Consider the following 21407-nt stretch of genomic DNA (forward strand, 5'->3'; position numbering starts at 1 on the left):
ACTTCCCAAAAGTAAGGGCTTATATAGTGAAGTATCTCATTTATCACCCCGAAATCACCCGCAATCCCACAGTTTAAGCCTGATCCCGGTGGCCTCTGGGGTTTTGCACTACAAGCACCGCTCCCAGGTTTTATTTCTGCCCCTGCCTTCTCCTCCTGCAACCCCATCAGCACAATCAGGGCAGTGCTGGGCTCCATAAGGAGACGGATCCATCCTGGGAGCTGGCGGTGTGAATGCTTCCCCTCGTACAGGGGTGGAGAGGGACCAACCTTGGGCACACACTCCCTCCCTTCTGCTGTTGGCAGCAGCAGCTTTTCCCGAGCGGAAAGCAAAGTGCAAGAGTTACCATTGCACCCAGCTTAAATAGCTTTAGAAGGGAACAAATCGAAGCCAAAGCAAGCATTAAGATGGCAAAATAAGCAGGTTCCGGCTCTGACATTGGTGCTGGTTGGAGGCATGGATGCTGGCAGCAGCTCCGGCTCCTTTGCAGCCTCTGCCATGGAGAAACATCTTGGCTGCATCCCCCCCTGCAGCAAGCACTGCCCTCCCTCCTCTCCTTCCCATCCCTTCTCTCTACAACCCCAAGTGGTTTCTTTATGGGCAGAAGACGGACTTTCAGTCGGTTTTTCCTCTTCTTGTCCAAGCACAAAGCACGAGGACAAAAAGGAAGGGTTGTGCCATTTGGATAACCAAAGCATCGGAGGGTGTTACAGCATTAATCACAGCGGGAATGACATGGGAGGCTTTCCCGCTGATAAATAGCCCCTTGATTCATAAAGGAAGGAAAAATCCCCCCCTAACTATGGGGACTTGGAGTTTTAATGAGCCTTAACAAAGGAGAACTCCTGTTTGTACACAACTAGAAACAGAAAGCATCATTTAATGTCTGTCAATTAATGTCACGCTCCGCCGCTAACGCATCCATCAAGATTAAACAGCTTCTAACGCTGACATAACATTGACACTGCTTTGTGCCAACTCATTTATTTCAAGCTAGGGAAAAAAAACAAAAGGCAAGAAAGAAAGAAAAAAGGCAGCCTTTGGATAATGTAACTGTTGACTAACATTTGCATGCAATAAACCACATACTTGGCACGGACTCGCAGGACTCGGGCCAAGAGAAATCTTCAACTTGACCTACGCAACATTTGCAAAGCAGAGCAGTGGGAACAAGATTGCTACACGGAGCTAAATAGGGGATGGAAAAAGCAAGGACACTGCATCAGGCCGGCGGTTCCCCCTGGTTTTGGTATCAGTACGAAGATGCTTCGGAGGGAGATGAAGAAAACTTTGCAGCAATGAGCACTGGGATGCACCTTTTGGGATGCAGGGATGCTTCCCAAGAGGCAAACTAAGCCATAAAGCACAAGGGTTTTATGCTCTTAAAACCCTTGAGGACTTCCAGTATTTACTATTCTTATTGTAGATGCTCTTATCCACAGAAATGCTTTATCCCCTTCTAATCCAGGTAGAACCTCTGTGGCAAGGCCATCCTATGACAGGGGTTCCTAAAGCCCATTTTGAGCCACTGGACCATGTGGTGCTTCCCCTTGCTCCTTGAGCCATCCTGGCAGCAGCAGTGCCAAAGGGGGGACAGGGAAATGCTGAGTGGCAGCATCATCGAAGCAGATTCTTACCGTGATGGACAGCTGATGGGGAAAGAAAAGGGGGGTAAAACCAGTAAGAAGTGCTTTGGAGATGCGGCAAAACACAGTTTCATCGATTGGCATTCCCATGGGAGACTCCTTTGCTGCTCCCCTCAAAAATCCAAGGCAAATTCCTCCTCTTTCTTCTGTTACGGTCTGGGCATTATTTATTAAGAACAGCCAAAGGAGGAGAGGAACCCACAGCAAAGAGCCCTGGAAGTGCTTCCAAAGCCGTCTGGCTGCAGGAATTTATGGCGGGCCACTCACAGAAGGGAAAGTCAGGAGATAAGAGAAGTTGTTTTACAGGAAAAAGAGTCGGGAGCGAGGCAAATAAGGGTGGGTTTGTGCCGAAGTGCTCAGGTCTTGGAAGAAAAAGGGAACAGGGCCAAGAAAAAGGCTTTTGGAGTCAGGTACTGGGTGTGTGAGCAGATGGATTCAGGCTCCTTGCTGTATCCCCAGGGTAGGAAAGGGACGGTGTCACCATGGTCCCCTCACTACAGCCATGGACCCCTCAGCGATGCCCATCCTGGAACAGGGAGGGGGAAAGCCGTGGAAGGAGCTGCGGCATCTGGGCTCTGCCTCCATCCCTGCGGCACGGGGGAGTTGCCGGCTATGGCAGGGAGAGCAAGGACATAAGGGAGGCTCTGGCTCCCACGGGACATTCCCAGTGGATAGTGCCGGAGCTGGGGGGGGAATCTCTGCAGAGTCAGCAGGGGAGGATGCTCACAGCACTGGGGATGGTTTTCCCCTGTTCTTGCAGCACAGGGGTTTGGCTTTCCAAGGGCCATCAGCCAAGCACGGGCTCCCCAGCTCTTCTCATCCAGAGCCTTTCGGGGCACCCAGATTCCTAGACAAGCAGGTTTATTCCAGGCTCCAGGTGGTATAAGCTTGGAATGAGGCCAATCTCCCCCCAGCCATGTACACCCCCCTTGAGCCCTGACTCCTCCTCAGCCTCCCAGGGATATTCCCAGCTTTTAAGGCTGAGTTTCCAGCGCTTTGACTTGACACCCTCCGTGTCGAACAGTTTGCATCGCCCACGTCAGGGCAAAGGAGGAGAAAGGGACCCCATCCCGAGGAGCCCACGATCCCAAGAGGGGGTAAACCCAAGGATGTCAGCAATGCCTCCGTGGTACTTTTCCATGGCCCAGGAGGCAAACGGGGTCCTGCTCGCTCCGCACCAGAAAAGCACAGGGATTAGCACAAGTCTGTCTGCAAACAGAGCCTGGGTGGGGGCACCCAGCGCTCCTCACCACTCCCCTTGGAATGAAACACCGGGAAAACCGAGCTCTATAGAAGCAGTTATTCCTTTGGAGCCACTTTCTCAGGGGATACAGCAGCGCCCAGGCTTTTGGGGTGGGGATTGGCAGGATTTACCCTGCCAGTTCCTTCACTTCCTCTGCAGGAAGGTGGCAAAAGGCTTCGCGAACATCACCCCATGGGCTGGGACCAGGGCAAAGCGCCCCCAAAGGCCAGATGTTGCCCTCAAGCATGTGCAGATGTTCCCCCCCCCAAGCTGGATCTGGAGCAAGTAGTGGGCTCCCTTTATGCCCAAATAACATTAATCCTCCTTCTAGGCTGCAGCAGCCGGGAGCTCTGCCTGTGCCTATGGGGTGCGTGTGCTGTGAGGGATGCTCACGTACAAGGCAGGGCGATGCTCAGCTGGCAGGCGAGTTTCCATGCGGAAACAGAGTTCTCCCCACACGCCACTGTTCTAATGTGGATATCCACACTGAATCCCCCCCCTTCTTCCCCCTGCCCCCTCAAAGCAAGCAGCTGCCTGCATCCACTTTTCCCCCTAGAACAAGACAGGGATGATTCAGGTCTTCACCCATCTCAATTCAAGAGCCAGCCACTCGGTCGAATTAAAGGGAGATGGTCAGAGCTAAACCAAACCCTCCTAGCCCCAGGACTGCTTCCCAAAGGCACAGCCTGGTCCCCATCAGCACAGGCAATGTGGAACACTGGGGTTTTTCATGCCAACTAATAGGTAAAGGGAGAACTTGGGGGCAAAAGTCCTGGAGCATCTGAGGCATCTCCGCAAGATCTGAGGCACCACCAGGCCGCCTCATGCCTGGGCACCAGGCAGCAAGCTGAGTACCAAGACATCATCTAATCGAGGGTCTGGAACTCGCAGGCTTCAGAAGAGGGACCAAAATCTGCTTCCTTTCACCCCAGTTTTGTGCCCAGGGGACCACTCTTTGCTCTCCCAACCCCAACAACCTGGAGCATCATTATCAGATGACCAATATTTCACCCCCGTGTGCTGAGAGGCGTTTTGCTGGGCGTTGATGGCACATCAACCCTCCTCATCCTCTGTTTGCGCTGGTGAAAGGAGGAATTACTGCAGTATTTATCTACCACACTCTCTTTCACCAGGAGATTCTGCATCTCCTTTGCAAAGCAGCCCTGGGGCACGGCTCCTGCTAAAACCCCACTTGCTAAAGGCACCACAGGGGGCAAAGCTTTAAAGCAAATAAACCAACGGGGATTTAGAAAGGAAGGTGCTTGGTTGAACTGAGCTGCGCTGGGGTCGGGGCTGTGCTGGCCGGCGCAGACCTGCAGCTCTGAGCAGCTTCGGGAGGGTTTGATTTCTTCCAGGCAATAGCAAACAGGCTTTTGGTGTGTAAATCACAGCAGGTGAAAAGCAAAGAGGGGGAAAGGAGAGCCTGGCTTTGCTGCTCACAGGGAGTAAGGGAAGCAAAGGTGAGGATGCTGCACTGGGGATGTATAACGCAGGCTGGGGGTAGGGGAGCTGCTTAACTCCAGGACCAAAAGCCTCACGGCCAAAACCCGGCACTATCTGGGGCTGGAATCGCGTTCACCTCCTCCACAGCCATTCACATCCAGGGCTTGGCCGCTCAATGCTCCGCTGCAGATTTACACCTGCGGAGCCGGGCGGAAAACACTTGCCTGTTCTACAAAGGGATCCCTTGTCTTTCAGAAGGAATCAAGTCTGATGGATAAATACAAGTGGGTTTATTCCCTTTGTGGACAACTGTGGCAGAATAAGATAGCGACTCAAGGTGTGGCCGGAAAGCCTTTCCCTCCGTGGCCTGCATCTTGTCACCCAAGGTAAATACGCACCTTAATGAAATTTCAAGAGGGAAAAGGTGAAAGATTTGCCTTTATGTTCATTACCCTTTAAAGCAGGATCAATATTTGAAGAGAAACAAAGATAATGATCATACACGGTGAACAAACACAGCCTAGATCCTGGATTAATCCAAAGACTTAAAAACCCAGCCACTGGGGCTTTGGCGGCGCAGGGGGAAGCACCCATGTCCATGGAGCACGTAGGCCTTGCACTGGTCCTAATGTCTCTGCCAGAAGGACCCCTCAGATGGCATCCTCACACACTGTCCCAGGGATGCAGCCACCAGCAGCGGCATCATCCACACGTCCCAGGGAGCATTTGGCCTTTGGCATCACGCTGTGTTCGCAACTGATGCTCACGGTGCACCTTCCACCCTCCAGCAAAGCCTTCAGTGGCTGCTCCTCCTTTCACCCATTACAGAGCCCATTTAATCCTTGTAGGCCCTTAGGAAAAATACCACTCGGGAAGCGTATAAATCATGGACTGCACAGTGGCAGGGAACCTATTTGCTTGTACCAGCCCAAGGCTTCAATAGGGGAGCAAGTGCTGAGCGCAGCAAAGCGAACACCTACAGAGCTTCCCTACAGGAAATCCTGCAGGCTGAAGGAGTTGCTACGCTCTATCGGGTACACACAACACATGTGGAAATACCCTCTAAAGATATTGACACAATAAGCTGTCCCGGTTCCAACAAAGCCATTAGTGTCAATTAGAACATCGGATGCTTTCCCAGAGCAAAGCACCAGCCAGCCTGGAGGGAGATGGGGATATCGGTGTCACAGCTCTTGGCAAATGCCACATGCAAATGGGTGGCACCTCCAGCAGCTCATTCCTCCTCCTAAGGAGCCATCCTGAAGGTGATGGAGGAGCTGGGGGGTCACCCTTGGGCTTTGGCTGTTCCGCTGCTGCTCTTGGTACCCACGTGTCCCATGGGATGTCCCCCATCCTGCACGGCTGCAGGAATCCCCTATTTCCACTCTACAGCCATCCACAAGCCAGGCAGATGGCAGAGGGTTAAAGCAGAAAGGAGGGAGCAGAGATAACCATCAACGTGGTGGTTTGCAGGGGTTCCTTCAGCCTTCCTAGGAATCTCAGCCAGCCTCTCTCCATCCAAGGGAAAAACCATCCCTTTCTCCCAGCCACAGCCTTTTCCTGCTGGGAAAACTGGGGCTCAGCCTAGGCTTTCCTAATGTACAATCTCTCTTTACTTCCCTCAATAACCAGCCCCATTCTCCATCATTATTTGCAGCATAAGGCACAGCACAGAAGCAGCACTTCTTGAAGTCAGGAAATGCAAACCCAAACCAGAGAAAACAGACAGAAAAGCTCCATTTACTCACCAGAAGTAGAAGGAGGGCACCCTGAAGCCTTTGGGGTGTTGAGGCCGATTGCAGGTCTCCCTGTTGGGCAGGCAAGGAAAGCTTCTCCCAAGGGCACGGAGCCTCTTCCTACAGGATCTCAGTTTTCCTGGCTCTTTTCCCCTTTATTTCAGCAGATTTCAGTCAGAATGGTGACAGCCTTGAGTAAACCTGGGGATAAAAACCCCTTCACCCCCCTGGGTCTAACAGAGGTTACAGGGATGGGCAGGAATAGGCGCTATCAGCAAGTTTAACCACATAACTCACGTCCTCTGTAACCATGCATCAGCCAAGCACAAAGCCCCCTCCTATGCAGACACTATAAGGGCCATTTCCCACTTCCTGAGAAATTACTGGGAACACGATGCAGCCGAACAGGGATTGTGATAAAGAGAAACACAGGGTCCTCCTCAGCCTTCATATAACCCCGGTATTTAGCGCTTACAAAGCATGCTTGAAGCGCGTTACACACCTCACCCTTCGGGACTACCACATCTTTACTACAGGGAGGAAGGGGAGCTCGGTATTTACTCTGCAGTGCAAACAGGGAGGTAAAGCTGTCAGAAAGGGTTTTGCCGGGCGCAAGGAGCACTTTTATCTTCTGATCTTGTCTCTGCTCATGGGGCAGGGGAGGCAGCAACGCTCCGTTGCACCTCCTTGCGTTTTCAGGGGCAGCTAAAAAGCAACCAGGAAAAGAGAAAGGGAAGAAGAGGTGAGAAAAGGAAAGCCCGTCCTTCGGGGTGAACTGAGGACAGCAGCACCGTGCTGCTCCTTCCTTTTGCATTTGCTTCCCTTCGCAGCCTCCTCATAGGCGTTTGCTGCTGAACCCTGTGATTATCACGGTATTCCCACCTGAGCCTGTCCAGGAGGGGCTGGGGCATCCCAACAAAGGTTCATCAATAGGACTTTAGGTGCATCTCTATTGGCCACACCAGGAACGCGCCAAAATCAGTGCTTCTGTATCACCGGAAGGTGCGTATGCCAGGGATGAGCACCTATTCCAAACTAGAGTGGTAGGAAGCAAGTTCTGCTCCATTCCTTCGTCAAAACTACAAGAGGCTGCTCCCAGAAGAGTCCTTCAGACGCAGCTCCGGAGTTTCAAAGCTGGAGATTCACTCCGAGGAGTTTCAGACCCTTCTTTTTGAAGCAGAGATGATTTCCGTGCCCATTTGGAACAAGGACCATGTGGTTCTGCTGGGTTTATTAGAGGTGAAAAGGAGGGAAAGGACCTGGAGAAGCCCCGATCCTCCTGATAATGTTGGGAAGAATCCAACTGAGAGATAAGGAATGGGAGATGTGGGATGGACCAAGATCAAACGTGGGCTCTGCCTTTGCAGACCCCACAAGTACAGTGGGGTTGTGGCTAAGAGAGCTGGGCTGGCTCAGCCTGGAGAAGGCTCCTTAAGGGCTTCTGTGATTTCGCATCCTGGGCACACCGGAGCAGAGCAACCTGCATCAGACGGAGCTGAAACCAAGCTCCCTGCATGGAGCCACCCCATGGCCAGGAACATCCCCTACTTGGAGCTAAAAGTCACTAGTTTCATTATTGGAATTCTCGGATTCAAACTCACTTTTTCCCTTCAGAGCCCACCTTGGCCAAGCCCTGGGGTCCCATTCACCCTGGGCACAGCTCAGCAGTTCTGATTTAACCCAGTGCTGCTCATCCCAGCTTTCTTCCTCCCGCAGCACCGGTGCTGTGCAGAAACCAAACCCACGAGGGTGCCTTTTCCTTGCGATAGAAGGGGAAGGCAAGATCTGAGGCAGCTTAATGGCTGCTGGGGTTTTCCCCTTCAAATGATGCAGCAAACATGAGTGAAACCTCAGCAAACAAGGAGCTCCCCAGGCACTTCCTGCCACGGAGAGGTGGGGGAAGGCATTCCCAATTGGGAATGCTGAACAAACCATAGCGGTGGCTTTGCTTTGCCAACGGCAGGAGCCAATTCCTTGCGCCAGCAGGGCCGTGTTTCAAAGCCCTTCAGAGGCTCCTAGAGGAGCACAAGCCCGTAACAGAGATTTCAGCTCAGAACCCCTTCCCAGGAGCTATTTTCTTCCTCCCATGCGCTGACAAAGGGCTCGATGTGACTCATAGCGAGGTGCTGAGCCTGCCGAGCGCTCCGGCAACACTAGAAGGCACCATTCCCCCAGGGATCCGGACACCTCCTGCTGCTCTCAACACCCAAGAGCCGAGGAAAGCCACAAGCAGGAGCCTCGAAGGCCAAAAAGAACGAGAATGTTTTATTTCCTTGAGCTCCAGTGATACAACGGTAGCAGCATCTCACAAAGGGACTCCTGCACTGTTAAATACACATTTAAAGGGAACACATTAAATTCCAAGGCAGGCAAAAATATATATATATATCTGTAAAATTAAGAACTGCAGACAAAGATCCTCATCCTCCCTCTTAAATAACATGTGCGTTTGTTGCAGACAAAGCAGCAGAACATGGCTCACAGACCAGGTTAAAGTGAAACTTCACTCGCAAAGGCAAACCCAGAAGGGATGAGGAGGGGCTTTGGTGAAGGGGCTTTCACTGGGGATCCAGCATCACGTACAGCAGGAAGCATTCCAAGCGTACAAGAGACCTCTGCAACTATCAGATGGGATGCTGCATCCCTCCCCACGGAGGATGCGCAGCCAGGACCACCCTCCCTGTCACTCCATGTCAACAGGCTCCATCCCTGCACAAATCCAGCCTTCACATCCCAGCTACTCACAGGTTACTCCAAATAGGAGACGAGGTTGTCCCAGAATAGCCAAGGTGATGTCAGAAGTATTAAAGCTAAGCAGCCAGAGCAAGAGGATGATGCATGGGGGACCGCTCGCCCAGCGTGACTCCTGCTGAAGCCACACTGGACGCTGTCACCTTCCACATGATGCTACAGTTTGCCCCTTAATATTAAAGTGACCCAAAATTGTTCACCTAAAAATGTTTCTGCCTGTCTCAAAAGGAAATATTTGGTGCAGTTCTGGTTCCTGTTAGCGATAACTCCAGTTTCTCAACAGAAAAAGACATCCAAGGCTAAGAGACAGCTCGGAGACCTCCAGCCCCTGCATGCAGAGATAGCTGCGAGCTTTCTCCAGCCACACCACCACCACCAGTGCCCTCAAGCTCACCATTTGTACACTGTTAAGACACAGGGTGCATTTGACACAGTGATTCATTCAAAGTGACAGAAAAAAAGGCATCAAGAAGCTCATTTCACCATCAGCAATGGTACAAGGCTAATTTACACAAGGCACATGCAACACCACCCAGAGAGGTGCGCTTTGATTTACCTTCCCCAAGTAACACAGCAAGAGGTTTAGGTCTGTTTAGTGTCATCCTACCCAAGCTGCCTGGCTGATGGGACACCTCCAGTGACATGTGCCAGCCCAAAAGCTGCCCATCACATTGCAGCTCCCCCAGGGACATCCCTCCCAATGCTGACAGCAAGCTGAAGCCACATCTCCACAAGCTGCCCCATGGAGACGGTGCCGGCTTGAGCCACCACTTCCAGGGAGGATGGAGATGGGCTGGCTGGTGTCCTGTCACTTAGGTTTACACATCCAGGCCCCTAAAATCCCTCACTGGTTCCTGATCACCCAAGTAATTGGTTAAAGGCTGCATTTTGGCTTGGAAATCCCATTCCCAGTAGGAGCAGGCACAGCTTTGCTGGCTACTGCAAAGCTCAGCATCCCACAGCAGCAAACCCAGAGCATGAGGAACCTCTCTAGGTTGTCTTTTTGATGTTGTCTCCCCTCCCCAACAGAGATGAGCAGCAGCTTATTGCCAAACATGGGGCTGGGAGGTGCCTTCGGTTCTGTAGGGCAGAATTCCCTATGGATTTCCCTGCCTGCTGCTGGTTTGGTGCTGCCAGGATGTGACCCTTGTGACTCTGTAGCCAACCTGTAAACAGAAGCCCCGGGTCCCCCCTTAGGGAGCAGAGCAGCTCCATGCACCCCACTTCCAGCTATGGGGATGCGCACGGTCGCTCCGGGGAGCAGGACCGGGGCCTTGGTGGGAAAGGATGAATAAGTTAAGGGAGGATGAGGCTGTGCAGCCACCACACACCACCAGAATGTACCTTTAGAAAAGTAGCTGCAAAAAAAGGACTTTTCTGATTAAAATCCACATTTTTTAAGTCTTCTCCTTGTGAAATACAATGGAATTGTTTCCCCCTTTCCCCCACAATGTGTCCTGGGGTGTCCTTCCTTGCTGGTGCCTCTGGTCCTTTCTCCTCCCCATCCCAAGTCTCAAGGGGGTACCAAGTATCTTGGTACCCCCACAAGAATCCAGGCCACCGTTTGGGGGTTCGATGCTGGAGAATTAAAGCCAATCTGGCTATAAAAATAAATGCTTTTGCGTCTTCCTCGCACAGGATGGAAGAATCGAGCCCTTTTTAAACAGCATCCGGCTGTAAGAGTAGTTACAAACCCAACCCTAACGCCTCTATAGAAAAATAAAGGATAAACATTATCCATCTATTTCATATTCATATAAAAAAGTAAGCTCTGTGACAGGATATTTTGCTTCTTTGCTGTAAAAAAAGCCACCACCCCAGCCTGGGTTGTCCGACCCAAGCTTCGCGGTGAGGAGTAAACTACATCTTCCACTTATTCAGAGAGAAAAATATCAGTCAGCAATTTCACTTCTCCAAAATAAAGTTATTAAATATATATATATTATTATGATGAGTCTTTATAAATCTTTTCATGGAGCAAGGAGGGGAACACGTGGCTGAGGAGCACTTGAATCCCTGAGGAAGGGAGAAGTGGACGTCAGCTGTGAATCCACCACGAACCCGGTACTTCCCTTAGCAGAGACCCAGAGCTGGCTGGCTTGCAGGTACACTCACACACACACACACACAGAGGGGACACGGAGGCTTGCATTCACCCCGGGAGTCCTTCACTAGGATGCTCTCTTCTCCAGCTTGTGCTTTGTAAGAAAGTACTTGAAGAACTCGTACACGGACCACGCAATGGCTGTGGAGGGCATCTGGTAAATGACACGTGCTTGCACCCCCTTGAAACACCCCGAGACACCCCCCAGCTGATAGACAGTCTTGAAGGCATTCACCATGCCCGTGAGGTGCCCGCTGATGTTCACAGAGCTCAAGGCCATGTTCTCCTGCGTGTTGAGCAGGGTCTTGCAGACATCCAGAGGAGTGGTGGCGGCGGCGGCCACGGCCCCTGCCACGGCACCGGAGACGATGTGGGACCGCGGGTTGTACTCCCTGTGCGGGTTGATCTGCTCCTGCATGAACTCGTAGGTGATGAAGTGAATGGCCTGGAAGGGCACGTTCATGGTGAGCTGCGTGGTGTAGCTGCGGTAGAAGGCACCAAACCCTTCCGTCTTCTGCACTGTCCTTATGCACGCCAGGACGGACTTGTAAGGGGAGTTGAACATCTGCATCCGCTGCTTCACCACTGGTCCAGGCGATGGCCACAGGGTGGGCAGCACCAGGCAGGACAGGCACAGGGACATAGGCTTATTAGCTAAAGCACATCTTTCCTGGTCATCCCAACACCCAGCCCTGCTCCAAGCCCCAGCCATCCAGAGCCAACCTCCCCCTACGACATATAGCAGGTATTTCTGTAGCACTGAGCTCCTTGTCAACGGGCTTTCACCAAAAAGCTCCATAGAGCCTCTGCTTCCCCCCAGCCTGCCCAGTGCCTTTAATTCTAGCTAGAAAGGCATTGAGACAGACTGGTAAAGGACCCTCAGATGAACCCATAAGTGCTGAAACACTGACACACCATGAGGACAGGGGCAGAAAGGTGATTGAATCACCTGGGAAGCATAACAGACCCCAGTCCTGAAATGGAACAACTTCCACTGACTTAAGCAAAAGCCAACTCATTTGACCAGGATGTGATTAAAAGGATTTCAAACACTAGAGACATTTTTTCCTTCAGAAAAACCTGATCTTGGGCCAATTCAGAAGCCCCATACATTAACACCAAAGAGCTGGCAGCCCAGCTGATTGTCTTCAATTTAGCTGCATTTTACCCATTAGCCCTCTTCATGCTGGACTCTACCTACCCAGGAAGCACTAGCCGAGTAGTAACAGCATCGTGTTAGTAAAGGGGACCCCAGCTTTCCTAAGACATCACAACATGCCATGCAGATGCTGTGCACCCCCCTTGGCAAGCAAGGGAGAGCAGCCAGGCAGAATCTATCCCTATGCACTGACCTGCCTGAGCTCGTTAAAAGTTGGGCAGAGTCACTAAAGCAAAGGGCTTAAGGTGCTGAGATGGCACAGGGTGTCTTCCCAGGCTAACGGGGTGCAGCACTTCCCAACAGCACAGGGCATTACCTTCAGCAGGATTCATCACTGCGTCGTGGAGTAGCGTGGCCACGCTCCCAGCTATACCTGCAAGACACAAGAGCATCCTTTAAGAAGGACATTCAGAAGCCAGGGCTTGCCTGGGCAGTACCATCTGCAGAGGCAGCAGCCAGCATCATCATGGAATGGTTTGGGTTGGAAGGGACCTTAGAGCTTCCAACCCCCTGCTACGGGCACAGACACCTTCCACTAGAGCAGCTTGCTCCAAGCCCCATCCAACCTGGGTACCGCTGCCTGGGATGCTGCAGCCCAAGGAAGCGCCCAGCAACACGACCCGCTGCCAGTGCAGAAAAACCCCATCCAAAGCAGCCTGGCAGGAACGAGGATCCCAACCATCGCCTTTGCTACTCCCTACAACAACTCCCAAGGTTTTGTCTGTGCAGGAAAGCACCAGGTTCACTCAGCCTGTGCTGGACTGAGGCACGAGCAATGTTTAGCACTGCCTCAGTGCATCCATAATTAGGCATTTTCAGCCGTTTACTCAGTTTAGTTTTAAACACAAATTGCCCAGATTCTGCCAGCATCCAGCCAGCCATTAATGATTGTGCAGTTGGCTCAAGGACGGGCCTCTCGAGCCACACCTTCTCCTTTGATGTAGGTTTCCATCTCACATTCTCTCTTGCCCAAATGACTTTCGGTCATTTCTCATTAAGGCAGCGCTTCACTCTTCCCACTGGAACCAAAAGCCTGTAGCTACTTGAAAGGCAAACCCAGGAAGCACATTGCTAGCAAAAAGCAGCAAGCCAGAAAGCTGTTACATACCCTTAACTGAGGTGGTTGAGTCAAGCGGGAGCTGCCACGGCAGCTTCCCACCATCGCATCGTGTCAAGGACCACCACGGTGGTGGCAGGTACCACACTTGCCTTTCTGGCTGCACCCTGCCTCTGCAGCCCTTCCAAAGCAGCGACCTGCAAGCCTGGGATGACATTTCCATCCCACATCCTCCCATCCAGGCATTCACAGCAGCATTCTGAATGCTGGCTGCCTACAGCAGCCCTTCCCAGAGCAAAGCACAGCGAGGGATGCCAGGCTAAGCACATCAAGCACGCAAGGGACAGGCTGGTAACTGCAAGCTTATTTCTGTGCATAACCCCCCCCCCAGCAATACCATTGGCCAAGTGGCTGTTTCCTCCATGCTGGAAAGTGTCACTTAGAGACTTTTTCATCTTTTCATAGCAGGCAAAGTACATGGCATGGGCAGGGCCAGCCCCCAGCATGGTGACATTGATCCCACGCAAAGGCCTCCAGAACCCCTCTGTCAGGACAATCTTCTTCAGTGCTTCATACACGCCCCTGTACTGGGCTTTGGGGTCCGGCTGCAAGCTCTGCATCCTGGTCTGCAACAAAGCACACGAAGGGAGAGGCCTCAGTTAGCCCAGCTTGAGCGCAACGAGCACCAGGTGGAGAGTGAAAGAGCCACAGGACTCCCGGGATCACGAGCCGGCTCCATCACTCAGTCCCCAGTTGCACCCACGCCGCTATTCAGCGCGGCAAGATTAAGTTCATGCTCCCATTGCAACACCACAACGTTACGAGGCCGCTCAGACAAGCGCTCAGGAGGGAAGTGTAACCTCTGCTCCTGTTTCTGCAGGGAAAACACAGGGAATTAAGCTCGCGCGGTCGTTCAAAAGCCTGGGTGAAGAAATACAGTTAGGTCTGTAATTGCCTCTTGCTTACAACACTCCCAGCTCTCTGCCCCAGCTTGTTCCTCCTGCTGTTGCTCAGCTGCCTGTGACACTTGTGTGCAGCGTTTGTCTGACCCATCGGGAAACAGCTTTCCTAGAAGGGCGAGCTGAGAAAACCGGGTACCCACAGTAACCCCCCCATAGAGACAGGTAAAGGGCAATGGAGCTGGTGCAGGGCCTGGAGCACAGCGGTGATGGGGAACGGCTGAGGGGCCTGGGGGGTTCAGATGGAGAAGAGAAGGCTCAGGGGGACCTGATGGCTCCCTACAAGTGCCTGACAGGAGGATGGAGCCAGGAGGGGCTGGGCTCTGCTCCCAAGGGATGGGACAAGGGGAAATGGCCTCAAGCTGCACCAGGGCAGGTTTAGATGGAGCTGAGGAACAAGATTTTGGAAGCCAGCATTGCTGCTGGCCCCCAGATCCTCCCATCACCCTCACTGCTGCCAGTTAGGCACCTTTTGGTCTGCTTCGGGCTTCTGCAGGCTGATGCCATCACACACCAGCGACACCCAAAGCCCCTGCAGGGATGACGCCAACCGGCAATGGTGTTCGCAGGGCACAGACACGAGCTGCTTCCCACCACCAACAGGAGAGCCGCTGACAAGGCTTAAACCTCTGCGAGCATCCCAGCAAGACCAAGCACATGCAGAGCATCCAAGATGCAAAGGGCTCTGGTGCTCCTGCCGGTCTGCGATCCCAAACTGAAGGGATGCAGCCTTCAGTGCAGCTTCACACCTGGAACCACAACAAGGGAAAAGCCATGAGAGAGGAGTGTTCAGCAACCAGCAACACCAAACCAATGCTCTCTCAAGCAGAAGCTTGGGAATTGCAATGAACAGGTCCCTGACACAGCGGTTTGACAGGAAGGATGCTTCCCACACCATCAGCTGGGACACCCCATCCTCAGACTGAAGTTCCCCCTCCCATCAATGTGGTAGAACACAGGCAAAGCAGCTCAGTCCACAGCCCTTGAGAAAGCAAGGGCTGCCCGTGCCACCTCCGCACTTCCTCATGGGGACTCATCCCTTCAAGCTTATCATTTCCCATCAGCAATTAGCCGGGAGGTAATACTACAGCCAAGCTTTCAGGCAAGACTAAGCCAATAAGAAAGGTTTGGACCTTTGATTCCCCAAACCGCTCCAGTCACTGCAAACTGCAGCAGTTTCAGATACACCTTCTAGGACCAAGGAAGAGCTCAGAGCCCAGTGCAAGACTTTAACCCAGTACAATAAAACCAAGCGATGCAAGCAGCAAAGCAACGCTTTGAGGCTGAGCCAAGCAAACTGTTGTATTTGTAGTAAATAGCCTAAAAAAAGGGCACAGGAATTACATCTGCAAAGTGACTTAGCGCGGCAGACTTGAGCATCAGCCAGTGTCCACGACAAGGCATCAACCTACAGCAGGGATTTGGCAGCCTCGAGCAAAGCTTCCTGTTTCAGAGCACTAAACGCATTGTAACCTATGAACAGCACTGGAAACAGACCCAAAGGTTGAGGAAAACCCTCTTGTAAAGGCAGCAACAGCACTGGGTTATCTTGGAGCTTAAAACCAGGCTTTAAATCCAGCTCGGAGCCACCTCTGAGCAGGCGCAAGGGTCTTGAACCCCTCGCCACGACTCCCAGCGCATTCCCATCCTATGGATGCTCGTCAGGAGGGGCTGGATTTCATGATGCTGCCAACAAGCTCCCGGCAGCGGCTCCACCGTCAGCGTGACTCAGCAGACCCACCACTGCCGAGCTGGTCCCATCCAGCCGGGACTGGGCTCCGCTTGGTTTCAACTCTTCTCTGCTAGTTTTAACTTGAAGGCATTGCTTCAGAGGCCAGAGCAGACCCAGAGATCCCCATCTCACCCCGCTCTGCTGCTGGGATGCCTTCATTTAGGCACACAGCAGCTTCATCTCATCAGGAGGGGAATGAGGAATAACCACTCCTTTAAAGCAGTAAACTACCAGCCCAGCCCTGGGTATCTCCACCCTCACTAAGGATCCAGTTGCTTTCACATCACGAGGGATAAAGGTTTTCCCACTCTAGAGGGATCACTCAGCACCCCAGAGTGGGTGGGAAGGGTGCTGGACCCACCTAACCCACGCATGGGTCTGCAGTTTGCATCACCACCAGCACAGCCGGGTCCACCAAGTTTATTGTGGTGTGAGCAATGATTTGCCATCAGCTCTGCAGTCCTTACCCCCCCCATCTCCTGCCACCTATCTGAAGCCATCAAGTTCCTCCAGGAGCCTCACCCCCTGTTACCCAGCCAAGAAAACACTTCTCCACCTACTTAGATTAATCCTCATTGCATAAGGCACTGACAACCACAAGCATCCTGGTAGTCCTGGTTTCAGCTTGGGCACGAGAAGCAACACCAAAAGTCACGGCTTCAGGTCCATCAGGTTACCTGTTTGTGGACCAGCGCTGCCTGTATAGGTGCTGTTTGGGGAGAGCACCCAGAAGCACATCAATAGCCCAGGGTTGGTTTCTACCTAGAGCTGCTTTACTAACAGGAGGCAGGTCTCTGCATACTCTCCCAAGGGTCACGGTTTGACATGCCGCTGTACAAACACGCTGGGATCTCATTCGCCTTTGTTTTCCTTCCTGGACACAGCATGCGTTCTCCAAGTTCATGTGACAGACAACCAGCTCCCCGAGGCTAACAAAAGACACGGAGAGCACAGTATGCTTTGACCAGGAAACGAGCAGTGTTTCTGCAGCAACCTGGGCAGATCCTGCTGCCCACAGAGGGCTTTGCTGCTGCACGACCCAAGCCACACTCGAAGCTCTGAGCTCCCTTTTGTTGCCCCCAAGCAATGTGGTACCCACCCCTGTCTGCAAAGGCCCACGGAAGGGGAATACAGGGCCAGCCATGACTTTCCAGCACCCAAACACTGACACAAGAGGACCTCTGCATCCAATGCTCCTCCTGGACCTGCACTGGATGCAGAACCTCCCACCACCAAACCCCAGGCAAGCATCACAAACTCCAAAGCCTAAATAAACTGCAGTAAAACAGCTCACAGGAGCTCATCTGCCCTGCTCAGTCATACTCATGTGCTTTCAAGCTGCTACAAGCAGGGAAGCTCCAAAGCCTCTTTGCTCCAGGCAGGTCACCCATGGTTGATTGTCCTACCTGAAGCCATCAAAACACTTATTCCATCCCCTCCCACCAAGCCTCATTGTACCCATCCTTTCCTGTCCATTCCCCTCTCTGGCATCACAGATGTAGGCTCCATGTTCCTCCTACCCTTCAGCCTAGGAATTCCCATTATAGTCCAGGACCTCCCATACACAAGCAGAGCAGAACAGCTTACAGACATCTGGTTGCACCAGCTTGGGGAGGAGCAGGTCAGGCTTTCACAGGTGACTGCAGCGTGGTTGGGGCTGGAGGCAGGACTTTGTCATTAGTGCCACAGCGAGGAAGGGAGGCTCAAGCACATCCAGTGTCCCATCAAGCTGCTTGAAGCAATCAGCTCCCATGCGACGACAACTCCACATCCTCCAGGCAGCCACTTTACCCACCTTGGGAAGCCAGCTCCAACAGCCTTGCAGGGGAGCCACTACACAGCTTAAGAGGATGCTCCAAGGGAGTTCTCCTGAAGCTCCCCTGACGAGAAGCCCTTGACATGCTGATCTCTACCATTCATCTGGAGGCTGACCAGGCTTGCCAGGACAGCTACAAAACAAAACGAGCCTAAGGACTATGAGGCACTCATCTAAAACCCTACAGCCAGCGCTTTAATACAACCATTAGGTGTATGAGACAGAGGCCAGCACATAACCAAGGCTGAAGTTGCATAGGGGTCTTTACCATCAGAAGGAAAAGACACCAAGCAAGTCTCAATAACCACAAACCTCCAGGTTTAGGTGGTAAATACAGCCCGTAACACATTTCCCCTCTATAAAGAAACAGAAACAGTGCTGCAAAACACACAGCTAGCGATGCCTTCAGTGGCAGCACGTTATCACAGCCTGCAGGCAGGGATGCGCGCCATGGATTTACACGTTACACAAGCACCAACAGCACTTCTGGGTATTCCCAACACTGCCACACGAGTGCCTATGAGCTCCACAGAGGTCCATTGGGTGCTCTCTTAGCCACTTCCCTTGACTCACCTCACCAGGACACCACCATCACGGCCCTGCCCTACCCCAGGGATTGTGCAAGCACCTGAAGCAAGCCATTTCCCAAATTCAAGCATTTTCAGTTTCTCTTTAGGAGGAAATGGCTTGCTGGAGCCAAAACATCGCCTCGGCAGCCAGGTGCCCGAACGCCTCTTGCTGCAGCATTCACAACCCCTGATCTCCTCCTCGGGCTCTGCACAGCCAAGGCCGATCCCGGTGAGTGTTATCCACAAAGTCAGGCTAAGGAAGGAGCTTTGCTGCAGGAGGAGAGCAGTGCATCTCCCACGGCTGCTTTTACAAGCCTCCAGTAGTGTTTGGTTACTCCCATTACAATAAAAAAAGCCCTTTTTGGGTCAGTTCTCACCTTTCCCCCATGGACAGAGCAGCAGTGAGCACCCATCATCACAGGGCCCAAATCCTGCGGCTCCGGATTCCACTCTGCCCCAAACGCATGGGCTGACCTTGGCCACGCTTCAACGTTCTCCCAGTGTTTTATCAGCTCCGGAGCACTTCAAGGCAGTTGCTGAGCGGGATTAATCCCGGAGCAAGGCATTGCCCCGGCGCAATCCCAGCACCGGCGAGGGAGGAATTCACTGCCCGGGGAAAGCAGCACTTTCGCCTTCCTCCAAAGCACCTCCCGCCCGGGAAAACCAGGCACGGCTTTCGTTTTCTCCCTCTCCCTATTCCCTGCAGAGGAAATGCCCTCTTCAACCACACCAGGGAGGCCCGAGTGACGCTGCTCTGAGCGTGACTTGGCACAAAGCACCCGGCTTGTTTGGGACAGGAGCCAGGCTGGGCTCAGACCCTGCACCTCAGAGCAGCCCCAGCCCACGAGCCAGGTCCAATGGGCACAAACCCAGAGGGAAAACAGAGGAAAGCAGCAGAAAATGTTTCCTTTAAGTGCTTATCGCAGCACATGGGCAAGATCTTCAGTGCCTCAAAGCAAAGGCATTTCCTCTCCTCTCGCTACTCTTTCAGGAACCCTGTATTGGGAAGAGGAGAATTAGAGCATCTCCTTACAGCCTTTCCTGAGTGGACCACCGAGGATCCATCGGCACCAGCAACACAGCATCGAGGGCGCTTGGCTTTTCCCAATGTTTCCTCTCTTTTAAGACCACGCCGGCAGGGCGCAGAGAGGAAATACCCTTCGTGATGCTTCCGACTAGGCTGGAGACGCTGCGAAGCCCTCCCTCGTGTGCACCCAACAGCACGCTCATTAACATCGAACCCAACCGCCAGCAGCCACATAGACCCCTTTGTAAAGCCCTGACCCTGATAAGATCACCATGGCCACGGCACTGGGGTGGCAGGAGGTCGGCTTCACGCTGCTCGCACCCATCCTCGTGTGTGGATAGACACAACACCACCGGCTTTTCCTATCCGGCCTTGGGATTCCAGCACTCCAGGAGGGAAAAGCTGCTCCAGGAGGGCACCGGTGGCATCTCTGCCCCGGGGCACGAGCACCACAAGGACTTCGCTTGCTGCAGCGGGCCTTGGCGCACACCTTTGCACCGCGGGTTGCGCAAAGCTCACCGGGGCCGAGGGCACGGGCGCTGCCGGGATGGCGCTTCCATTGGGGGGACCCTCTGCACCGCAGCACCCCGCCTCTCACCACCCCTGCACCTCCCGCACACCCCCTGTACCCTGCTCCCCGCAGCGAGCATCCCGCACACCCCCTTTCCCCGTGCACCCCGACACCGGCAGCCATCGGAGCACCTCCCCGGAGGTACCGGGGGCCTCCGCCACGCACCTTGACCGAGTCCACCGGGTACATGACGGTGTGCTCCATGATGCCCGCCACCGCCCCGGCTACCATGTGAGTGCCGAGCGAGGCGCCGCTGGGCAGGCTCTCGTACTCCTCGCCCTCCATCGGCGGCACCGGCGGCACGGCGGCAGCCGCGGGCGGGGGGCCGGGCCCCGGGGGAGCGGCCGCGGTGCCCCCCACTCCGCAGCTCAGCTCCATCCGCCCGGCACCGGCGGCGGGGGGGGGGGGAGCGGAGCGGGGGGTAACGGGCACGGGGAGGGTCCGCACGGAGCCCCGGCGCCGCCCCGGCCCCGCTTTAAAGCCGCGCCCGCACCCGGCCCCGCCCCACGCCGCGCCGGCCAATAGGAAGCCGCCGCCGCCGTTTCCCTCCGCCCCGCCGGGCGTGACGTCACACGCCGCCGGGCACCGGTCGGGTATGATTGACGGGGACGCAGACGAATAGAAAGCAGAGGCGGGTGAGCTGGTGGAGCGTGATTGGCTGCTCTCGGGTGCGGGGGGCGGGACGGGTGTGCAGGCGCGCTAATGGGGGCAACAGCCCGGCCCGGTTTGAGGCGCGCGGGCCTCGTGGTCGGAGCCGGCCCCGGAGCTGCGCCCCTTGCACCGGCGGAGACCCCCGGGCACGGCCGGGCAGGAGCGGGGTCCCCCGCGGCACAAGGCCCTCACCGGGGGGTCGGGTCCTGCGGTGCTGCGGCTGTCGCCGTGTCCCGTCAGGATGAGGCCCCGCATGGCGGAGACGTGGAGCGGGCTGGGGTGAGGGGAGCCCCGGGCAGGGACCCCTTCCATAGAGCAGCGTGCTCCAAGCCCCTGTGCCCAACCCGGCCTTGAGCACTGCCAGGGATGGGGCAGCCACAGCTTCTCTGGGCACCCTGTGCCAGCGCCTCAGCACCCTCACAGGGAAGAGCTTCTGCCTAAGAGCTCAGCTCAGTCTCCCCTCGGGCAGGTTCAAGCCATTCCCCTTGGCCTGGCCCTACAGGCCCTTGTCCAAAGCCCCTCTCCAGGCTCCCTGCAGCCCCTTTAGGCATTGGAGCTGCGCTGAGGTCTCCCTTTCAGGAGCCTTCTCCAGGCTGGACGACCCCTCTGTATGGGTTTGAGCCTCACCATGGGGAAGGAAAACTTGTGGAGGGGCTTAGGAGACCTTTGTGCCCTTCCCTGCAATGGCTTTTTGCATCCATCGTCCCTCTCTGCAGCTCCCGCCCCATAGCAGAGCCATCAATCTTGGCCTTTCCACAGGAGGATGGAGCTCACCCCATGCCCCTGCACCCCCGGAACGCTCCCTTTGTAACATCCCTTTGTCCCACCGTGAAATCAGCCCAAACCAACTGCATTTGATGCTCTTAAAGAGACAGAGGCAACGGCGTCTTCTCCAGGCACAGCGCTGCCTTCGTTCCATTCCTTCTGGAAGGATTCCTTGGAA

General features: G+C 54.2%; 1 protein-coding gene and 1 long non-coding RNA gene across 4 annotated transcripts; both read right to left on the minus strand.

Annotated features, from left to right (window-relative positions):
* Positions 1-948: 948 nt before the first annotated feature.
* On the minus strand, positions 949-6660 carry LOC136003501 (uncharacterized). Its single transcript, XR_010608113.1, has 2 exons — positions 6081-6660; positions 949-1649 (listed from the first exon to the last, which is right to left on the minus strand). It is a non-coding gene; the product is annotated as an uncharacterized LOC136003501 (long non-coding RNA).
* Positions 6661-8312: 1652 nt separating this feature from the next.
* SLC25A37 (solute carrier family 25 member 37) lies at positions 8313-20287 on the minus strand. 3 transcript variants are annotated; one of them, XM_065659104.1, is made up of 5 exons: positions 19979-20038; positions 17626-17779; positions 13537-13765; positions 12399-12455; positions 8313-11508 (listed from the first exon to the last, which is right to left on the minus strand). In XM_065659104.1, exons 3-5 carry the CDS (start codon positions 13757-13759, stop codon positions 10991-10993), a joined length of 798 nt encoding a protein of 265 aa, XP_065515176.1. In that variant the 5' UTR covers positions 13760-13765; positions 17626-17779; positions 19979-20038; the 3' UTR covers positions 8313-10990. The 3 variants fall into 3 exon arrangements, with proteins under 3 accessions (XP_065515176.1, XP_065515174.1, XP_065515175.1); XM_065659102.1 differs by lacking the exon at positions 17626-17779 and having other exon boundaries at positions 19979-20287; XM_065659103.1 differs by lacking the exons at positions 17626-17779; positions 19979-20038 and adding an exon at positions 18593-19787.
* Between the last annotated feature and the right edge of the window lie 1120 nt (positions 20288-21407).

Source organism: Lathamus discolor, chromosome 22, assembly GCF_037157495.1.
Source record: "Lathamus discolor isolate bLatDis1 chromosome 22, bLatDis1.hap1, whole genome shotgun sequence".
Taxonomy (NCBI): domain Eukaryota; kingdom Metazoa; phylum Chordata; class Aves; order Psittaciformes; family Psittacidae; genus Lathamus; species Lathamus discolor.

What these genes read in the sequence shown, in the direction of transcription:
- SLC25A37 (XM_065659102.1), bottom strand. Translation starts at nt 20,191, where the DNA reads ATGGAGCTGAGCTGCGGAGTGGGGGGCACCGCGGCCGCTCCCCCGGGG. An exon ending in ACCCGGTGGACTCGGTCAAG is followed by an intron (nt 13,766 to 19,978) that starts GTGCGTGGCGGA and finishes GCTTTGTTGCAG; the next exon opens with ACCAGGATGCAGAGCTTGCA. An exon ending in AGTGATGAATCCTGCTGAAG is followed by an intron (nt 11,509 to 12,398) that starts GTAATGCCCTGT and finishes CGCCTGGACCAG; the next exon opens with TGGTGAAGCAGCGGATGCAG.